Raw genomic sequence first — 17,873 nt, forward strand, 5'->3', positions numbered from 1 at the left:
CAAAGCGTTCTAGGCTTTGGAAGCGTGGGCATCCTGACGGGAATTTTGAGAACCTGGCAAGGAGGCTTCCTTCGAAACCGCTACAACGCGAATTGAAGGCTTGGATGCTCTGATCGCCATGTTTGAGATCAAGTTGAAGCTTTTGGCATCACCAGATATATTCGTAGTTGCCAACGCCTTATCCTGTGCACTACCCCGGGCAGCGCCTGACGTCTGGCGCGGTTTGCCACCGTGTGCCTTGGGAGTTTCTTCTGCTTGGGACTTGATTAACTAACGCTTCATCGAGCGGCGATATTGTGAGAGTATACCTTGAGACGTTGCAACGTGTTCACGTTCAACCAGGATTGGAGAGGTTTGCGATGGCCGACTGTTCAAAACGCCCGCGTTATCCCTACTTGCCGCCAGCCTCACGTTATCTGCTTGCTTCGATTTTGACTTCTTCAGATGTTTGCCACCGGCTCTTGCCTCTAGTACCATCTTGTTCCCCTGGGGAGAACCGTCAAAGTCATCATCTTCGAGAATGAAACCTGAAACCTGGGTTCTTGTCAAAGCCTTTTCAATGACTTTATCTTCGCGAAAGATAGAGTCGCCCTCGTTAGATAGCTCTGTCTCAGGAAAGAAACCAGTTTTGTAGGTGCGACTCTCCAACTTGGCTGCGACTCTGAGGTTCCCGATATGGTTGTCGCCTGGCGATGACGGGATCCTTAAAGGCGATGAGGGAGCTGGGAAGGGCGCAGCTGGGTGGTTCAGAAGAGAGTTGCCACGGACAGGGTCGCCTTGCTCGACGAACAGACCCCCGTAGTTGCCTTGAGACTGAGAGTTGGTGTTGCTGCTGGCTCTAGCTTTCAAGTCAGGCATGCCACGGGCGCCTCTGAGCCGAGGACTCGAAGTCATGGGCTGGGGCCCTGGCATATACTCGGTCGACACAGAAGATCCTGCGCCTCCAAGAGATTTCCAAGGAGCAGTCACATAAGACTTCGGAATGGGGATTCTGCGCCGATTGTGGTCGATCGGCGAGGGGAATAGCGAAGGGGACCGTGCCGGACTGTAAGAAGCCATGTCTGAGTCTCTGGCTGAAGTGAAATTGGACATTTGCTGATAAGTTGCGGAAGCAAGAGGGGGTCCTTCGGCGGCTGCCCAAGAAGCCGTCGGTTGCGAGTTGTCGAAAGTACTATACAGGGACTTGTTGTCGGCGCCGTACACGTCGATACTTAGGCTCTGGCGAGGAGAAATTTGTCGAGGGGTCAGCTTGGAAGGACGAAGGGGTGGCAGCGATGTGATGACTGGCTCCTGGCTGCGCCGGGAAGCCTCTTGAGATGGCTGATACTGATCCGAAGACAGACGAGACGGCACAGAGCCGTAGCAGAAATGGTTGTCTGTCATGGTGAGCAGCCGCCAAGCGAACCGAATGCTGCGTGTTCGTCGCCTGACTCGCGAAGTTTTGAAGTGCTTGCGAACCAGGAGTCGATGATCGAGTATACCAAAGGTCGCGACGTCACACAAAGCAGCAGCCAAACTTGAGGCCGGAAAGTAGGACCAGAATGACCAAAAAGACAACACTCCAGAAAATAAATACGAGACAGGCCTTGAAGAATAACTCCCCAAAGCCTGAGCAAGTAAGAATGGATAGAGCAATCAATGTGTTGTGTGGAGGAGAATGAAAGAGGGTGGTGGTGCTCCGAAGGGAGGTTTACCGTGAGAGTGAACGGGCAAGGAAGGTAAGCCAAAGGATTGAGAAAGCGACAGCCAAAGCCAAAGCAAAAGGCGCAGGAGGTCCGACGAGGCGAGAAATTTGGATCAAACCGTTGTGGCCCAGGTCGATTCTAGTACCTATTGGTCACGCCAAAGTCCATAGGGAAGGAGCGATTTACTCAAAGACAGAAGGAACAATGGGCTAGGAAGGAGAGACTCACCTCGTTCAAGGACGAAGGAGAAGAGCGGCAGCCAAAACGCGGAGAAGACCGGAAGCCGAAGGAGAGAGAAGTAGATACGATGCACTTCTAGCTGAAAAGATAACGAAATCATCCTTTACGGTGGGAGAGAGCCGCGGAGGAGCAGCTCAAGGCCGTTGCTTTTCATCTAGGTCACGATACAGCACTGTACTGGCCTCAATTCTTGCAGATCTGTGCCGGCTTTCATCTGCCTAGGTCCTCAAGTAGGTATCACAACAACGCAGGCCGGTGTGATGCATGAGATCCAATAAAGGGTATGTCCATTACTCTAAGCTGCCTTAGTTGTCGTCTATATTTCTCAGCTCTGCAGAGCCTAATACTACTAGTTATGTTGGTAGGGTGCCGTGGCACATGAATTCGTTCGCTATTCCGATCATTACTCCCAAAAACGCCAAGGCCATGCAGGCTCTCCCCAAACAAGGATAATAGACACTCGACATTGATATCACAGGTATCATGCAAATAGGTCAATGCCGGCGGAATTGAATACAGGGCACCAAACTCCCTCTTCCCACGGGAGACATTGCTTTATCGTTTAGCCTGCGCCTCGTCGTTTGTCTGACACAAAGGTCTGACCAGTCGTGAAATGTTTCCGCGTTGCAGCCTCCAATTCAAGGGCTGGTCTTTTACCGCAGGCGCATCTTGGCATCTTGGACACCGCGAGCCATGACATCCTCGAGCTTCCAACGGGGGGGCTTGTAGACACCCTCCAAGCCGTTAGCCTTGCGCCACTCCTTCTCGGTTTCAGGAGTGACACCTTCAGGAAGAGGCTCTTGGCCGCCAGCAATACCAGTGGAGAATCTAATCTGGAGCTTGTCGGCGACTTCGTGAACGGCCGTGAGAAGCCTGTCGAGATCATCCTTGTTGTGGGCGGAGGAGACGCAGAATCGGACACGCGAGCTGATGAGAGGCGTTGCGGGGTAGCCGACAATGACGACAGAGATCTTGCGCTTGAGCATTTCGTGGCTGAAGGCGGGCATCTTGCCAGGGTTGTAGAGCATGACGGGAATGATGGGAGAGTCATCGTGGCCGTAGACGATGAGGCCCAGGCGCTTGAGACCGAGACGAAGGTAGCGGGAGTTGAAGGCAATACGCTCCAGGCGCTCCGCACCCTGGCCGGGGCAGAGCTCGCCCGTGATCAGACGGAGGGAGGCCAGAATCTGCATGAGGACGGAAGGCGCAGGCGACTCGCCCAAAATGGTCGCGGCGTTGGAGCTACGCAACTTGTCGATGATGCTCTTGTCGGCAGCGACGTATCCACCGTTGGCGCCAAAAGACTTGGTAAGGGTGCCCATGAGGATATCAACACGGCTGGGGTCGATGCCGAAGTAGTCACAGACTCCACGACCACGGGGACCCACGGCGCCGATGCTGTGGGCCTCATCGATGAAGAGGTAGAACTTGTACTTGTCCTTGAGAGCCATGATACCAGGCAGATCGCACATGGTTCCCTCCATAGAGTACAAGCCCTCAACAGCGACCAGGATCTTCTTCCACGGGCGGTGAGTGCGAGGCTGACCCTGGGAGATGGCCTCACGAAGCTTGCGCTCGAGGTCGACAACGTCGTTGTGCTTGAAGGAAGAAATGACGGCACCAGAAAGACGAGCACCGACTCTGATGGAAGCGTGGTTCAATTCGTCGGAGAGAATGAGGCAGCCCTTGGACACAAGAGCGGGGAAGGAGCTGGCGTTCGTGACGAAACCCATAGAGAAGACCATGGATGCAGGCTTTCCAACGAAGGCGGCGATTTCCTTCTCAACCTCGAGGGCCAAGTCCGAGGTGCCGACATCAGCACGGGGACTGCAGGTGCTGAGGGAGTATCTCTTGACGCATTCCTCCACAGCATCGGCGCAAGGGCCTTCGGATTGGGCAAAACCAAGGTAGTTGTAGGAGCTCATGTTCAAGGTCTCGGTGTGGGTGCCAGTGTAGTTGTAGGTGCGATTGTAGTCTCTAGACTCGCGATCCATGAGGGTAATGTAGCGGCCGGGAACGCCGGTGATGGGACGCGCGAAGCAGTCGTCAATGCGCATTTTCAGACGGCGGACGTAAAAGTTGTCAAAGTCCTCGTTCAGAGGAGCGTATCCATTCTGGGGCTTGAGGGCCTGGTAGTGCTTCTTGTCGCCGAAGCGCTTGCCAAAGAAGTCGCGAGCATGGCCGAAGAGAATGAGGATCAGGTAGCTGATGTAGGTAGTGAGGACGTAGTAGTAGGGCGGCTCATCGATGATGGGCGGGTCGAGCGGCATGCCATCGTTGGACTTGCTCACGTATCGGTGGCTTGGGTGGAGGAGGGGGCCAAACTGAGCATCGAAGCGTCTCTTCTTCTCCGTCTCCACCACAGAGGGGGGCGAAAAGAGAGTCGTGGGAGGTTCGTTGGTGTCCGGCTCGCCAGCGGTGGCGGTCGAGAGGGAGATTGTAGGAAGCGAGATGGTCGAGGGAGTGATTTGGGTCGAAGAAATGTTTTGCTGCTGCATGGCCAATAGGGCTTGCTGGGCAGTCTGGTGGTCCTTGTCTTTGGCACCCTTGGGGGAGGTGAAGAAGTTGGCGAGGCGATTGCCGGAACGAGAAGGTCTTCTTTCTTTCTCGTTGAGCGGCATGGCGGAAGGGTGAGAGGTCGAGAAAGGATTCGCAATTCTACGGGGCATTGCTGAGATGCGCTGCGGCAGACTGCGGGCGACTCGGCGATTGAACTGGATGGGAAAAGGGGTGTCGAGGTCTGAAGGGAGACCAGGCGAGCGTCAAATCGAGGGATTTAACGGAGACGATGCAATTCTTTGTGAGACGAAGCCGGGGGTGGAGGGTGCGCGCTGTAGAGAAAGATAAAACGGTCGGGTCAGCAAACAATGCACGTCTGACGGGTCGCCCGGATGTGATGGAAGAAGTAGAGAAGGGTTGGAGGTTTGAGAAATAGGGAAATTGTCGGTCAGAGTGTCAGTGGCGCATGCGCGGGCGCCGAGCCAGAGCAGGCGGCCACTAAAAAAAAACGACCCGCCAGGACTACCGATAGCCAAGGCTCTCATCCGACCTCTTTGAGAGGTTTGATGGAAGGACAAGCGAGACAAGAGAGGAAGCGCTAAAAGCACGCTTGAAGAAGCGACCGAGGCTATCGAAGTGCCGGAGCCACGAATTGGGCTGGTTCGGCGATGGGTAACGATGATGAATAACGGTCAAGACTTACCGGGAAGAGCGGTAATCAGCTGCTCAGAGGATGGCTGAAAGTCGGAGGTTGGAGAGATTCCAGCAGGCGTAAGAACAGAACGGTCGGATTGTTTTGGAGAGAAAGCCAGCACGTGTTTTGTCTCTGGCGACTTTGTTGCTTCGCAATTGGCTTCGTTGCGAAATGGTAGAAAGAATGGGCGAGGATGTCGACTCAGAGATGGCGGCTTGGGCGTGGCTCAGCGCGATGAGCGTGGAGCGTGTTATGAGTTGTGTTGCTGAGTGTTTATTGCCTAGGGCTGCAGCAGATCTAAGGTCGGGATGGGAAACAGCGATGCAGAGGGACCCGAGAAAGAGAGAGAAAACGAGACAGTGAGAGACGAGGAGGAGGACAGCTCGCACAAAACTTGTAACAGCTGCAAGGGGCGCAAAGAGATAGCCGCGAGAGTGAGGGAGGGAGGGAGGAAGGACGGAAGGAAGAAAAGGTAGATTGTCGATGCCCGGTCGTTGTGCGATGGATGGGATTGGACCGTGATTTTAGGTAAATTGGATGCGGGTGGGCGTGGTGAGGTGACTTTTTTTCTTCCCTCGGGAGCCTTGGAAGCTGAAAGTACCCTTGCAGCGAAAGTGGGTGACAAGGTACCGCAAGTGTAGAGCTCAGGAGAGTCTTGTTTCTGTGGTGCCTGAGCTTTTTCGACAGATGCAGGGTCTGTGATTGGTCCGCCGTCTCGCAGTTCGGAAGGTCGCGTGGCGAGGCGACAGGAGCAATGCCAGGACGGGAGGAGGACAAGCGAGCGAGCAGGCGAAGAACCGTAGCGACAAGCTAAGATTGAAGCAGCTGTATCTGCGACTTGGTCCTACGTCACTCGGGTGGTTGTCGTTGGTTCTTTGTCTGCTTCAGCGCGGAGGGGAAACAAGCCAACAAGGAAGGACCCCAAGTGAGAGGAGAGAGATCGAGATACACGCGCACACGCACCCGAAAGTATGTGTCCGTGTAAGTCGGCCGAGGGAGGGAGAGGGAGAGATAGGCTGAGAGGGGGGATGGCCTTTGCCTCTGCGTATCTCAATCTTTGGTTTTGGGCAAGACTGTCGATTCCGTAGGAGGAGGAAGGGCTGATGGCGGGAAAGAGAGGAGAGAACGAGGAGGGGGAGCCGTTGAGCACAATAATAATAAAGGGCGAGGGACAAGTCGGGAATTAAGACGATGGCCCCGACGAACAAGCAGGAAAAAGGAAAAAAAAAAACCCCCCCATCATATTAATGCTGGGCGATCCACGATGAGGAGCAAAATTACCGCGCTGACGGCCTCTCTCTACATACTATGGTATCCTCTCGCGATGGTCTGGGTACACGTCGCCCCACCCGATTCTGGTATGCCGCGTCGTACCTTTTTCCTTGCGTGTGGGTTAATGGGGCCTCTGGCTGCAGTGGAAGTGACTTTCCTCTCTCTCCGTTAGCGCGTATCATTCAATTTCGAGGATCGACTTCGACACAACCTCTTCCTCTGCAACCCATGCCCTCCCGAAAGGTCCGGGTTGCACGCTGTTCGTCTTTGCACGGCTGCACGGACAGGCCCTGTAACTCGTTCACTCCTCCCCTTTTCTCTTTTGCCAATGTCTTACTCTCTCGAGCTTCCATTGGTCTGCCTCTCTTTTCTCCCCTAGGTAGACTCACAATGGTCTTCCACGCACAATACAACGACAACACATAGCACTTGTTGACCCCTTGCCCAACCGTCAGTAGGCACCCTCATAGCAGAGTTGCAAGCCTCACTTGACGGAGCACAAGCACTCACCCCTAATAGTCTAATACTTGGTTCTCGCCCGATGCTCAGGGCCCTCGGTGGGGCCTTCTTCAAGCGACTCCATCTACATCAACCCTTGTCTTCGCGCCCATCAAACAGCGTAGCGAACGAACGCCATTCGATCACCTTACCTTACTTTGCCTTGTCCTGACCAGACCGTGCTGCACCTTGATCCACTCTAACCCAGTAGACGTGATTTCGGCTGTTGGGCAAATCCCGCCTGGCCCCGGCGCCTTACTGCTCTCGGTGCCCGTCCATTCATCCGTTAGCAAGTTCCATCATGCCCATTGTCACGCGTGGGAAAAGGGGGAGGGGGGCGAATCGAAGCTTAACAGGCTGCCCGGACGACACGGCCGAGACGGACACACCGGATCCTGTGGCTGACTGATAATCGGACATTTCTGTCGCTGCACTTGCCGTTGGCCGCCGCAATCGGCCACTCGCACTCGGATGCAATGGCAGTGACAATGTCACAACGGCCATGGCACTGGCTCCAGGCATTGTCAGCGGTGCACCTACGCCTGCGAGAATGCAACCCTCGGCGTCCTGCCCTAATGCAGGCTCTGCAGACACCCAGGGCCTCTCTCCTCGTCCAAGATGTGGTGTGCATGACGGGAAGAGCTGAGCTAAGGAGCCTCCAGCAAGTGCCGTCGTTACCGCTCCCGTGAACCACCTCGTCGTTCGACGGCCCGCTCTTGGTCCGAGTTGACGATGTTCTCTGGCAGCAGCCTTGTCCATGGCCTCCCCCCAGCTGGGCCGCCCAACCAACCAGCCTTGCTTGGCCAGCAAAGCACAAGATCATGGAACCTCCCTGCTCGCCTGCCCGTCGACAGCCCTCTCCTCATATCTAGGCCGTCTGATGGCCGCGTGGAAGGGCTGCAAATGACGTTATCGCCAAAACAACCACGTTCGATGTGTCTCTTCGGCAATGCGGCCAACACAATGCAGCTTGTCAACTGCTTGTTGGCCCATCTCTGCCCAACTCAATGCTGTTGGCCATGGCCACCGGGGCGAGTGCCAGGAGCATAATGAAGCATCGACTGCCCTGCTAGCCGGCCTCACCGACGATACAGGAGCAGAGTTGATCCCGGCAAGTCAAGGCACACTCAAATGAGCGTTTCCCACGCGCGAGCCCCATCGACCGCGAAGCTGCGTGCACGGCGCGCACACAACTTTGACGATGGGGGCAAGACGTTGGGGGTAAGACGTTGCGAAGACGAGAAAGCAATAACACGCTCGGATGATCAGCTGATGAAATGTCGAACGAACCGGGACGCAGAGACTGTCTCGACACTGGCATGTCATGATGTCGAATCTTGACAGTTGGATGTTGTACCGGGCATGGCTACACGGGGTCGAGTCGACAAGTCGGCGCAGCTTCTTTGTTCTGTGTTTCTTCCTTTGGACTCTTTCATCTCGTTGGGGCATCTACTCGACCGAGGCGTTGTTTGGCTCCGTTTAGTTGGCAATCTCGATCCCCCCCCGATGGCCGAATCGCGTGTTGCGGCCCCGCCAGATCATGTTACTTGGAAGCCTCGGCGCAGCCAATGACAAAAGGGGTGGGTTTGTGGGAGAGTGAGTGTGAGCTGTCAGTACAGCGTGTTGAATGAGGACCCGTCGGCGTTGCAGGCGTCTCCCCAGCACAGCGTCCCATTCTGAGACGTTTTCCAGGTCGCTCGGACGCCGTTATCGATAGGGAACGGTTGCACTGGCACTACCTCCATCGAGTCCAGCGAGATGGATCGGAGGGCGCATTGGCGCACCAGCCACAGCGCGGAATGGGCGAGTCTCCAGCTTCCAATGCCATGAACGCCTCGCTCAAGCATCTCAAGGCTTGAAGGTCTTAGGTAAGGTGTGCCTTGCATGGTCTCACATGCCTTGTCGAGCTGGAATGTGGGGAGCACCTGCTGCGGTGCGCAGGGCCAAGGTGCACTAGGTAGGTGGTGAACAAGCGCGCCTTTTGCTGAAGGTCCTCGTGCCCGGAAGCAGGTACGGGTTTCCAGCGTCGCCCAGTGTTAAGGACGAGAGCACAGCTCAACACGGTCCTCGTCCACAACAGAGCGTCCATAGCTCTGTTGTCTGAGACTGCTGAGAGGTTCGTCAAAGTCTCTGTTTGGCCAGAACGGAGAACACCGGGATGGTTAGGGCAAACGACCGAGCTCCGGTTCGAAACGGAACCATAGTCAAGTGCACCCTGATGAGAGCCGCGGCCGTCTTCCCAGCTCCCTGAGGCACTGACTGGGCTTGCTTACACTGAGTGCACTGAGGGTAGCGCGACAGTGCAGTTCACCGATTCCTCCCCCACCCCCGGACTCCGGCTCTTTGGGTAGGTAGGTAGGTAGGTAGGTACCTACAGCTTGCTCTTCCCTTGTTTTTTTTCTCTTCCTCTTCGGCATCTACCATCGGAATCGACCTCTCGGATTGCGACGGCCCAACTTCTACCCCCTCCACTCCGGCCGGAATCTCAACTCTGGCATTGCACTCAACAATTTCGAAAAACAACATTGTCTCCGCCCTCATCTCCTCGCAGCCGTGATATCAACTGCTCAGGCTTCGTCCGGAGCGCCAATTGCCGCTCCCTTTCTCTCCCCATCTCGCTCATACACCGTCTCATCCACCCCCCAAACCATCCAATTCGCCCAGCATGACTGTCACCAGCGTCACGCGCAACGAGCTCTGGCGGCACCCGGACCCCACCTCGACTCCAATGTGGGCGTTCCTTCTCCGCGTGAATTCCAAGTACGGCCTCGAATTGGCAGACTACCCCGGCCTGTACAAGTGGTCCATCGAGAACGTGGCAGAGTTCTGGGAGGAGGTCTGGCATTTTGTGGGCATCACGGCCTCAAGGCCCTTCGACAAGGTACGCTGGCCAATGCCATTCGTCACATCCCAAACTCAACCCAAACCTCATCCTGTCTGGCTTCACTCTGCTTGGCGCGCCTTGACTGCCTGTCTTATGGCAGAGGGCAAGGAAGAAAAGGACTTTGTGTGACATCAGTGTGAGAGAACGACCCAAACTCTCGGCAAGTGCCAGAGACGACCCCAACATGACGAAGGGGCCGATTCGCCGATGCCACCCTCACCAGTGTCTTGAACCCTCGTCAAACCCTCGGTCAAGAACCTTGATATTGGCGTTCAGTGAGGCGGATGGCTATGTGGCCATGGCAGACAGCTTTGCATGAATGGCGTTTCCGAGAGTCGAGTCATGCCATGAGCCGTCCATTGGCTCATGGGAATGCCGTTGCCCATCTACCCCGAACAGCGGCGCCCGTGCCGCCCTCGATGAGTTTCCATTCCACCCCGCAGACCAGTAGCTGATCCGACCCGATTGCCCCTAGGTCTTGCCGCTCAATGCGCCCATGTACCCGCGTCCAGACTTCTTCGAGGGTGCCCGTCTCAACTTTGCCGAGAACCTGCTCTTCCCCGCCAACGTCACCGTCGACCCCACAGCCGTAGCGACCATCACCACCACCGAACTCGGCCCCTCCGTCTCCACAACCTGGGCCGAGCTCCGTGATGCTGTCCGCCGCTGCTCTGCCGGTCTCCGAGCCCGCGGTGTCCGGCCCGACGACATCGTTGCTGGCTTCGTATCTAACCATGTACAGGCTATCATCGCCGCTCTCGCTGCTGCTTCCGTTGGAGCCATCTGGACCGGCATCAGCCCCGACAACGGTGTGAGCGCCGTGCTTGACCGCCTGGCCCAGATCGGACCCAAGGTCCTCTTTGCCGACAACGGTACCGTGTACAACGGCAAGGAGTGGAGCAGCACCGACAAGACGGAGGAGATTGTCAGGGCTCTGATGCGGAACGGGCTCGAGCTAGTTGTTGTCATCAACAATGTTGGCTGTGATCTTGCCATTGACGGCCTGACGGCCACGGGCGTTGTCGCAGAGGAATACGAGTCCTTTCTGCAAAGGTATGAGGCTCTCCCTCCCTCCCTCCCCCCCCCCCCCCCCCCCTCTCTCTCTCTCTTTCTTTTACGGTCTCTCCTTGTCCTACCTGCTGACCGAGAACTAGCGCCCCTGACGAGCCTCTCAAGTTCGAGCAGCTTCCCCCCTCTCATCCCCTCTACATTCTCTACTCCAGCGGCACGACGGGCCTGCCCAAAGCAATTGTGCACACAGCCCTGGGCACTCTCATCCAGCATAAGAAGGAACACGCCCTGCACGGCTCCCTCACCTCGTCCTCGCGCATGCTTTACTACACGACCACCTCATGGATGATGTGGCACTGGTCCGTCTCCGCCCTTGCCGTCGGCGCTACTCTCGTCCTCTACTCCGGCTCCCCCTTCAAGCCCCACGGCCACCTATCGCTCCCGCGGCTCCTCTCTGACCTCCGCGTAACCCACTTCGGCACTTCCGCTGCTTACCTCACCGCCCTCGAAGCAAACGCCGTGTACCCCGTCAACGAGCCCGGCATCGACCTCTCACCCCTCGAGGCGATCTACTCAACCGCCAGCCCCCTGCCGCCCTCCACCTTCTCCTTTGTCTACAAGGCCTTCCCGTCCAAGGTCAACCTCGCCTCGATCACCGGCGGAACCGACATCATCTCCCTCTTTGGCGCCCCCTGCCCTCTGCTCCCCGTCCGCGTCGGCGAAATCCAATGCGCGGGCCTCGGCATGGCCATCCGCGCCGTGGACTCCCTCTCGGGTGAATCCCTCCCCGACCCATCCCACCCAGGCGACCTCATCTGCACGGCCCCCTTTCCCTGCCAGCCCCTGACCTTCTTCGGTACCGGAGGTGACGCGAAGTACCAGGCGGCCTACTTTGAACGCTTCTCCGACGTCTGCGGTGTCAAGGGCGCCGTCTGGCACCACGGCGACTTCGTGAAAATCCCGAACCCGGCGACGGGATCGCTTGTGATGCTTGGCCGCTCCGACGGTGTCCTCAAGCCCGCGGGCGTGCGTTTTGGCAGCGCAGAGATCTACAACATCCTCACGCGCTTCTTCGCTGCCGAGGTCGAGGACGCCGTCTGCGTCGGTCGGAGACGCGCCACCGACGCCGACGAGACGGTGTGTCTCTTCGTCGTGCCCGCCGCGGGACACCAGTTCGATGACGAGCTGCGGGCCAAGATCAAGAGCGTTATCCGGAGAGAGCTGAGTCCGAGACACGTTCCTGGTGTTGTCGAGGAGTGTGGTGGCGGCATCCCGAAGACGGGCAACGGGAAGAAGTAAGTTTCACGACATTTGTGTTGTCTCTTTGGAAATTCTTGATGCAGGGAACTACTATTCAGGACGAAGGAAAAACTGACACAACTGATACAGGATCGAGGTGGCGGTCAAGCAGATCCTCTCCGGCATGGACGTCAAGACGAACGCGAGCGTCGCCAACCCCGAGGCCTTGGAGTGGTTCCGCGCGTGGGCCACGACGCATTAATTCTCTTGTTTTCTGATCCTACGATTGTTTTGTGCGATAGACGCTTCACCTCGCCGCTTGACGCTGCTGCTACCAGACCTCAGCGGGTCAGGCTGGGTTACGCATGGGAAACGGAGGGATGCGATGGGGAAAGACGGCGAGACTTGATTTACATTGCATGATCGAACTCCGCTAGCTGTTAATGTCAAAGTCGGAGGCGGATTCGGTCCCGGTAATGGTTTTGGTTTTGATTTTGGGGATCTTGGTGGTGGTGGTGGTGGTGGTGGTGGTGGTGGTTTCTTGCATGCGACCCCCAACACCAATGAGCATGATTGGAAGTCGGAAGCTGCCAACGTTTGGTCCCAGTGTCCCGGGACCTGGGCCGGATCGACATGCGCGCATCGGAGCAAATACCAAGTCAATGACCATGAGGGTCTAATCTGCGTGGGGGTTCGCCGGGAGGGGTGTGTGTGTGAGCACGTATGTATGATGGAGACCCCCACGCCTCACCCGCGTGCCCAACCCACCTCGCACCCAACCCAGCCAACGACCGCCCGGAGCAGCAACCCTTTTCCTAGTCACCTCATGCGCGCGCCCTCGGAACGGACCGGTTGGCCTGGAGCTTGCAGACCCGATGGGCTGGGCCTGATATAGTGGTGGATGTAGTGGACGTGGAGGAGGAGGAAGAGATGGAGACGGAGACGGGGGTGGTGAGGGAAGGCGAAGGGAGGGCGTGGATTTAGAACCGCGTGCTCTCCATTCAACTACATACATCCTCCTCTCCTGCGCAGGCGTGGACCTGCGCGCGGCTTACGGCCTGGATCTGCATTTCCATTCCCGGTGTTGCGGACGGGATCTCCAGGGCCGGGGGGATGGGGTTAATCTTAGATGTCATCACTGGTTGGAATTTTGCGGGCTACACAAAAACCGAAAACGAGAATTCAGACACGAGTTTCACGATCTTGAGTTGTTGCCGCCTAGTGAGACAAAGACACTTGAGGGAAACGACTCCGTCGCGAGTCGCAAGAGACAGAGATTGTAGTTGACTTTTTGCCTAGCAACATGACCACGCATCTCATCACACGCTCGCAGGTCGAAAGAGGCACGAATCTGAAGTGATAAAAAGTCATATTGAATAAAGGCCGTAATCGTCGCAGGATCAGGCTCATGCCATGTAGTAATAACCATACCCAATAACTCCTATTATGCAATCGTCCACACCGCAGTCGGGGGACGTTTCATGTAACCCTTTTGTTTCTTTTTGTCTTGCTCGTCCCATGCTGTCCGCTTTCTTTCTTTTTGTTCTTTCGCACCTCCCATGCGTGTATAACCCAGAAGGAAAGACATTATCCGAGTATCCAAAGCCCAGTCATGCAAAACAAAAACACAATCAGACCGAGCACCGGTCAGGCAGCAGCCAAAAACGGCCACCGCTTAGTTAACGCTCGCCATACGCTTGGCCATGCTGGGAGAATAACAGTTAGTCAAATGGCCCATGTATGGGGGTGAGGAGGGGGTAACTTACAAATCATAGAAAGCAAACTGGCTAGGCTGGCTGCCAAACTGGTAGACAAACCTCGAGGCGAGGTAGCTGCCGAAAATGGCGCGCAGGTACGAGTCGGGAACACGCTGAATAATGGTGTCGAGACCAATCTCCTCCAAGAGAAGGTTGGGAAGGGCGTCCTGGAGAACCGAGCGACGAATTCTCTCGTCCTTCCAGAGGTCGGAGTGTTGGAGCTCCTCGTCCAGGGTGGTAATGGCGTTGGAGAGGTTGTCGGAGAGAACGCTGCGGGGGAGTCCGGTCTGCTCGTGTTCGCGCCAGATGGCCTCGAACTCGAGACGAGCGTTCTCTTGGATCTTGGCCTGGACGGACTTGACGTAGTTCTGGTAAAATTGAGGAGCCTGACCCTCGGAATCGTGGCACATGTGCTTGACAAAGTTCTCGTCATCGAACGAGAGCGAGGCAAGGACCTCGAGAGACGAAGACGTCACACCACCCTTGTTGGCGCTGGCGTCCTTGTACAGGATGCAGCCGGCGGCCTCCAGGCGGAGCTTGGCATCCTGGGTAATGAAGAGGTTGGCTCCCTCGACCAGATAGGGAATGGTCGACTTGCCGTCCTTGATGATCTTGTTAACCGAAATCAGGTCAATCGACTCGGGGCGACCACCACAGGGAACGAAACAGTCGGTCAGGCCAGTGTCGCGCAAGTGGTACGTGTTGCGGAACGACGTGCCGTTGGATATAAACTCGCCGGTGGGCAGGGTGATGTTGTTGTCATCGACCAGAACACGGTAACCATCCTTGGACAACTTGGACATGTCAAAGTTGACAATCATGGATCGCGACTTGGCAAGACGGAGGAGCTCCTCCTTGTCGATACCGTTGGGGTCAACGAGGACACCGGATCCGTCAACAATGGAAGTGTACTTCTCATTGCTGAGCAGGATCTCGTTGCTGCCCAGGTCACCGTCAGGACCACCAGTCTGCATCTTCTTGACAGTGGAGGGGTCAAGGTTGAGCTTCCTGTAGATGCCCTTGACGTACTCGCGGACAGACAAAGTGGTCATGCCGTAAGTGTCGTGGGGAATGCCACCCAGCTTGGGTGACTTGCCAGTGAAGAATGACTTCCACCAGGGTGCACCACGGGCGCGAGCGTGCTCGGTAGCCCAGTCGACAAGGTCAGCAGTGTTCTCGTCGGGTCCCATGAAGATGATTTCCTCCTTGCCGTACAGGTCCACAAGCGGGTTCTTGATGCCGGGAGTCTGGGCGGGGAGGAGGAGGTCGAGAATACTGTCGATGTACTTCTCAAAGGCCTCCTTGGCGCGGTCCTGCATCTTCGGGTCAAGAAGAATGACACCCTTGGAGCCACCTTCGGGAATGTCCTTGTTCTTGCGCTGCTGAGTGCTGGCAAGACCGTAGTTCTCGTCAAAGAGGTTGCGGGCGTTGATGCCGTACGCCTCCTTGCTGCGGGACTTGACGATACGAATACCACCGCGAGCAATGTCCTTGAAACGCAGGTGGAAACCGCGCGACTCGGCACCAATGACGAGGAACATGCCGTAGAGGCGCTTGGGGTACTCGATCTCGGGCAAGAACGAGGGGTCCAGGCGGAAACTCAGGGCAACCTTGGTGGGGGTAAAGTAGTTGGTCTTCAGGATGGCGTTGTTAAAGACGCGGAAGGCGGTCATGACCATCTCCTCGTGCTCGTTAGACACGTCGCGAGTGATGCGCTCCTTGAGCTTGGCATCAGACAGGACCTCGATGGCAGGGGTGGGGGCGATGAAGTGGCGGTCGAAGTCGGGTCCGACGGCGAGGTGCACCGAGGCGAAGGATGCGTACAAGGCGCGAACCAGGCCGGGGTACGACTGGATGATCTCGAGAATGTAGTCAGGGGTGAAGGTCTCCGTCCTCAGACGCCGCTTCAACTTGGACAAAAGTGCCGTGTGGGCCTGGTTCTTGGGGTCCAGGATCTCTGAGAGAGAGACATACTCGGAACCGAGACGGTTCAGGAAGTGCTGGATGAAGACCCAGACGCAGTGACCGTAGACGGTCTCCTGGAGGCTGAGCTCGCCGGAGGTGAAGAGCGAGTGCAGCTTGTTCTGGGGCAGACAGTACAGGAGCGAGATCTCCTTGGTGATCTGGTGGATTGACTGGTCCAACGAAGGGAAGTTGCCCTCGATGTTCATGGCGGGGCGAAGGTAGATACTCATGACCGTGATGCCATTGGCGAATTGCTCCACGTACTTCCTGGAGCTGGTGACGCCGTAGTAATGGTACAGGTCACTGAGAGCCGAGAACAAGCCGCGAGCAGTGCGCGAGCGGAAGGCGATGACCAAGCGCTTCTCGGGAGAGCCCTCGATGTCAAAGACCTCGATAACAGGGCCAGTTCTACTGACCGCGAGCTCGATGATCTCCTGGTAGATCTGCTTGGTGTTGCTAGTGGCCTTCTGGAGGAAACCGTTGTCGGCAATAACCTCCAAGCGGGTCTCATTGGGGTCCGTTGTCTCCGGGCTTTGCTTGAAGAGGCACTGGTAAACAAAGTAGCAGCGCAGTGTCGCCTTTGAGGTGGGCGATGCGCCCAGAACACCGGGAGAGCGGAAGGTCTCGACGCGGAACTTGGACTTGCCCGTGTGATCGAGATACTTGGCCTCGAGGCGCTGTTCGTAGCGGGGACCGGCAACAGAGGTTCGGCCGGGCTCGCTCGTGTCAATGTAGATGGCGTGGTCATGGGCCTCCATGTCGAGGCGGATCTCCTCACGCTTGTCCTCGCGGGCGAAGGCAGCCACCTTGGCAGCGTACAGGGAGGTGATCTGGCTGGCGATGACCTCGGGGACTTCGATCTTGAAGTAGACATCGTCAATGCCGAGCTCGTTGTAGAACCATGCGACTTGTTCCTCAATGAGGGCATCGGGGATCCAGCCGTTGTTCTTGATGAGCTCCTTGACTGGATTGCGCGTGTTAGTGGCGTCCAAGTGCCCGATTGCTTGCCAAACTCACCCTGCTCCATCTGTTCCTGCTTGCCAACGAACGTCGGCGCAATGTAGCCGACTGTTGCTGACCTCAGGACCCTGTGCCCGTTGCCAATGGAACGGGCAGCCAGGGGGACGCTGAAATGTGTAGGCTGGGGAGAGGGGCCGCGGCTGCTCTCTGCTGAGTCGGCCTGAACCTGACCCAGCATCTTGTTACGAGGGGGGGCGGCGGTCGCCATGATGTCGGAGATTTCTTCGAGAGGGTCTGGCTCGGAAGAATATCTATCCATGGGAAGGTCAGTATTGATGGACAGGGCCAACATTGCGGCGGGCGATATGTCCACGGGGGAGCAAAAGGGGCTAATGAGGAGTGACGGTGCGAGTACGATGATGAAGAGCAGAGGGGGAAGCTGGGCGTCCGGGGCGGGCGACCCGAAGGTCTAAGTAGGCGGCCCGACACGACGAAGCATCGCAGCAACGAGGAGAGTTACATGATGTTTGTGAGTCAGACTCAGACTGCTGCAGCAGAGCTTTGTTCGAGCGCCCGTTGGGAGAACCGGGATCGGTAATGCCTCGTAGGGATCTAGAGCAGGCTTGCTTCTCTAGACCGTGGGTTGGGAATGGGGGAAGGCCGGGAATGGCAGAAACAATGCTTGGGAAGCGCAGGCGTGTCGCGCGCGCAAGGTAGGTAGCGAGAGAGCAACGTGTTTGCGCTGAAGCTTCACCGCTGGACGCTCGTGCAATGGGCGGACTGATAAGAGAGGGGCAGGGGCATGCGATGCGAGGTGAAGGGGAGGGAAATAGAATTGGGGGGACATGGACTCGGACGGGCGTACCTTGCGTTCTCGGCAAACTAGTGCAATGCTGATCCGGTTCAGATACACAGGATCAGGTGCAAGGCGAGGGCAGAGCTAACAATGGGCTCGGATACCTGCTCCTTGCGGATTCGTTGGTAGGAAAGGGGTGGGAGAGAAAAGATAGAGGAAGAGAGACACGACGTCTAGTTCCGGGGGAGGAGTGCAGATATCGTCGAGGGGGAGGGCGTGGTGTTTTGTTGAGCGCGCGAGCGAGCGATGTGCACCCGATCTGGCTGATGTCAAAGTCTCGGAGAGGCGATCCGGCGGGGCAATTTTGTGCTCG

At 56.8% G+C, this 17,873-nt stretch overlaps 5 protein-coding genes across 5 annotated transcripts; 2 read left to right on the plus strand and 3 right to left on the minus strand.

The window, feature by feature from the left end:
* Positions 1–270: 270 nt before the first annotated feature.
* ColSpa_11785 (uncharacterized protein) lies at positions 271–1,383 on the minus strand (the record flags this gene model as incomplete). Its single annotated transcript, XM_049277997.1, has 1 exon — positions 271–1,383. One exon carries the CDS (start codon positions 1,381–1,383, stop codon positions 271–273), a length of 1,113 nt encoding a protein of 370 aa, XP_049133954.1.
* Positions 1,384–2,578: 1,195 nt separating this feature from the next.
* Positions 2,579–4,546, minus strand: ColSpa_11786 (serine protease/ABC transporter B family protein tagB; the record flags this gene model as incomplete). Its single annotated transcript, XM_049277998.1, has 1 exon — positions 2,579–4,546. The coding sequence occupies one exon, from the start codon at positions 4,544–4,546 to the stop codon at positions 2,579–2,581; it is 1,968 nt and encodes a 655-aa protein (XP_049133955.1).
* A 5,007-nt stretch (positions 4,547–9,553) lies between these two features.
* Positions 9,554–9,901, plus strand: ColSpa_11787 (malonamoyl-CoA synthetase vrtB; the record flags this gene model as incomplete). Its single annotated transcript, XM_049277999.1, has 1 exon — positions 9,554–9,901. One exon carries the CDS (start codon positions 9,554–9,556, stop codon positions 9,899–9,901), a length of 348 nt encoding a protein of 115 aa, XP_049133956.1.
* Positions 9,902–10,268: 367 nt separating this feature from the next.
* On the plus strand, positions 10,269–12,284 carry ColSpa_11788 (malonamoyl-CoA synthetase vrtB; the record flags this gene model as incomplete). The annotated part of the gene is made up of 3 exons (XM_049278000.1): positions 10,269–10,825; positions 10,927–12,078; positions 12,173–12,284. 3 exons carry the CDS (start codon positions 10,269–10,271, stop codon positions 12,282–12,284), a joined length of 1,821 nt encoding a protein of 606 aa, XP_049133957.1.
* A 1,413-nt stretch (positions 12,285–13,697) lies between these two features.
* ColSpa_11789 (NAD-specific glutamate dehydrogenase) lies at positions 13,698–17,056 on the minus strand (the record flags this gene model as incomplete). The annotated part of the gene is made up of 3 exons (XM_049278001.1): positions 13,698–13,728; positions 13,789–16,708; positions 16,762–17,056. 3 exons carry the CDS (start codon positions 17,054–17,056, stop codon positions 13,698–13,700), a joined length of 3,246 nt encoding a protein of 1,081 aa, XP_049133958.1.
* Between the last annotated feature and the right edge of the window lie 817 nt (positions 17,057–17,873).

This window comes from Colletotrichum spaethianum (genome assembly GCF_022836535.1).
Source record: "Colletotrichum spaethianum MAFF 239500 DNA, contig51, whole genome shotgun sequence".
NCBI lineage: Eukaryota > Fungi > Ascomycota > Sordariomycetes > Glomerellales > Glomerellaceae > Colletotrichum > Colletotrichum spaethianum.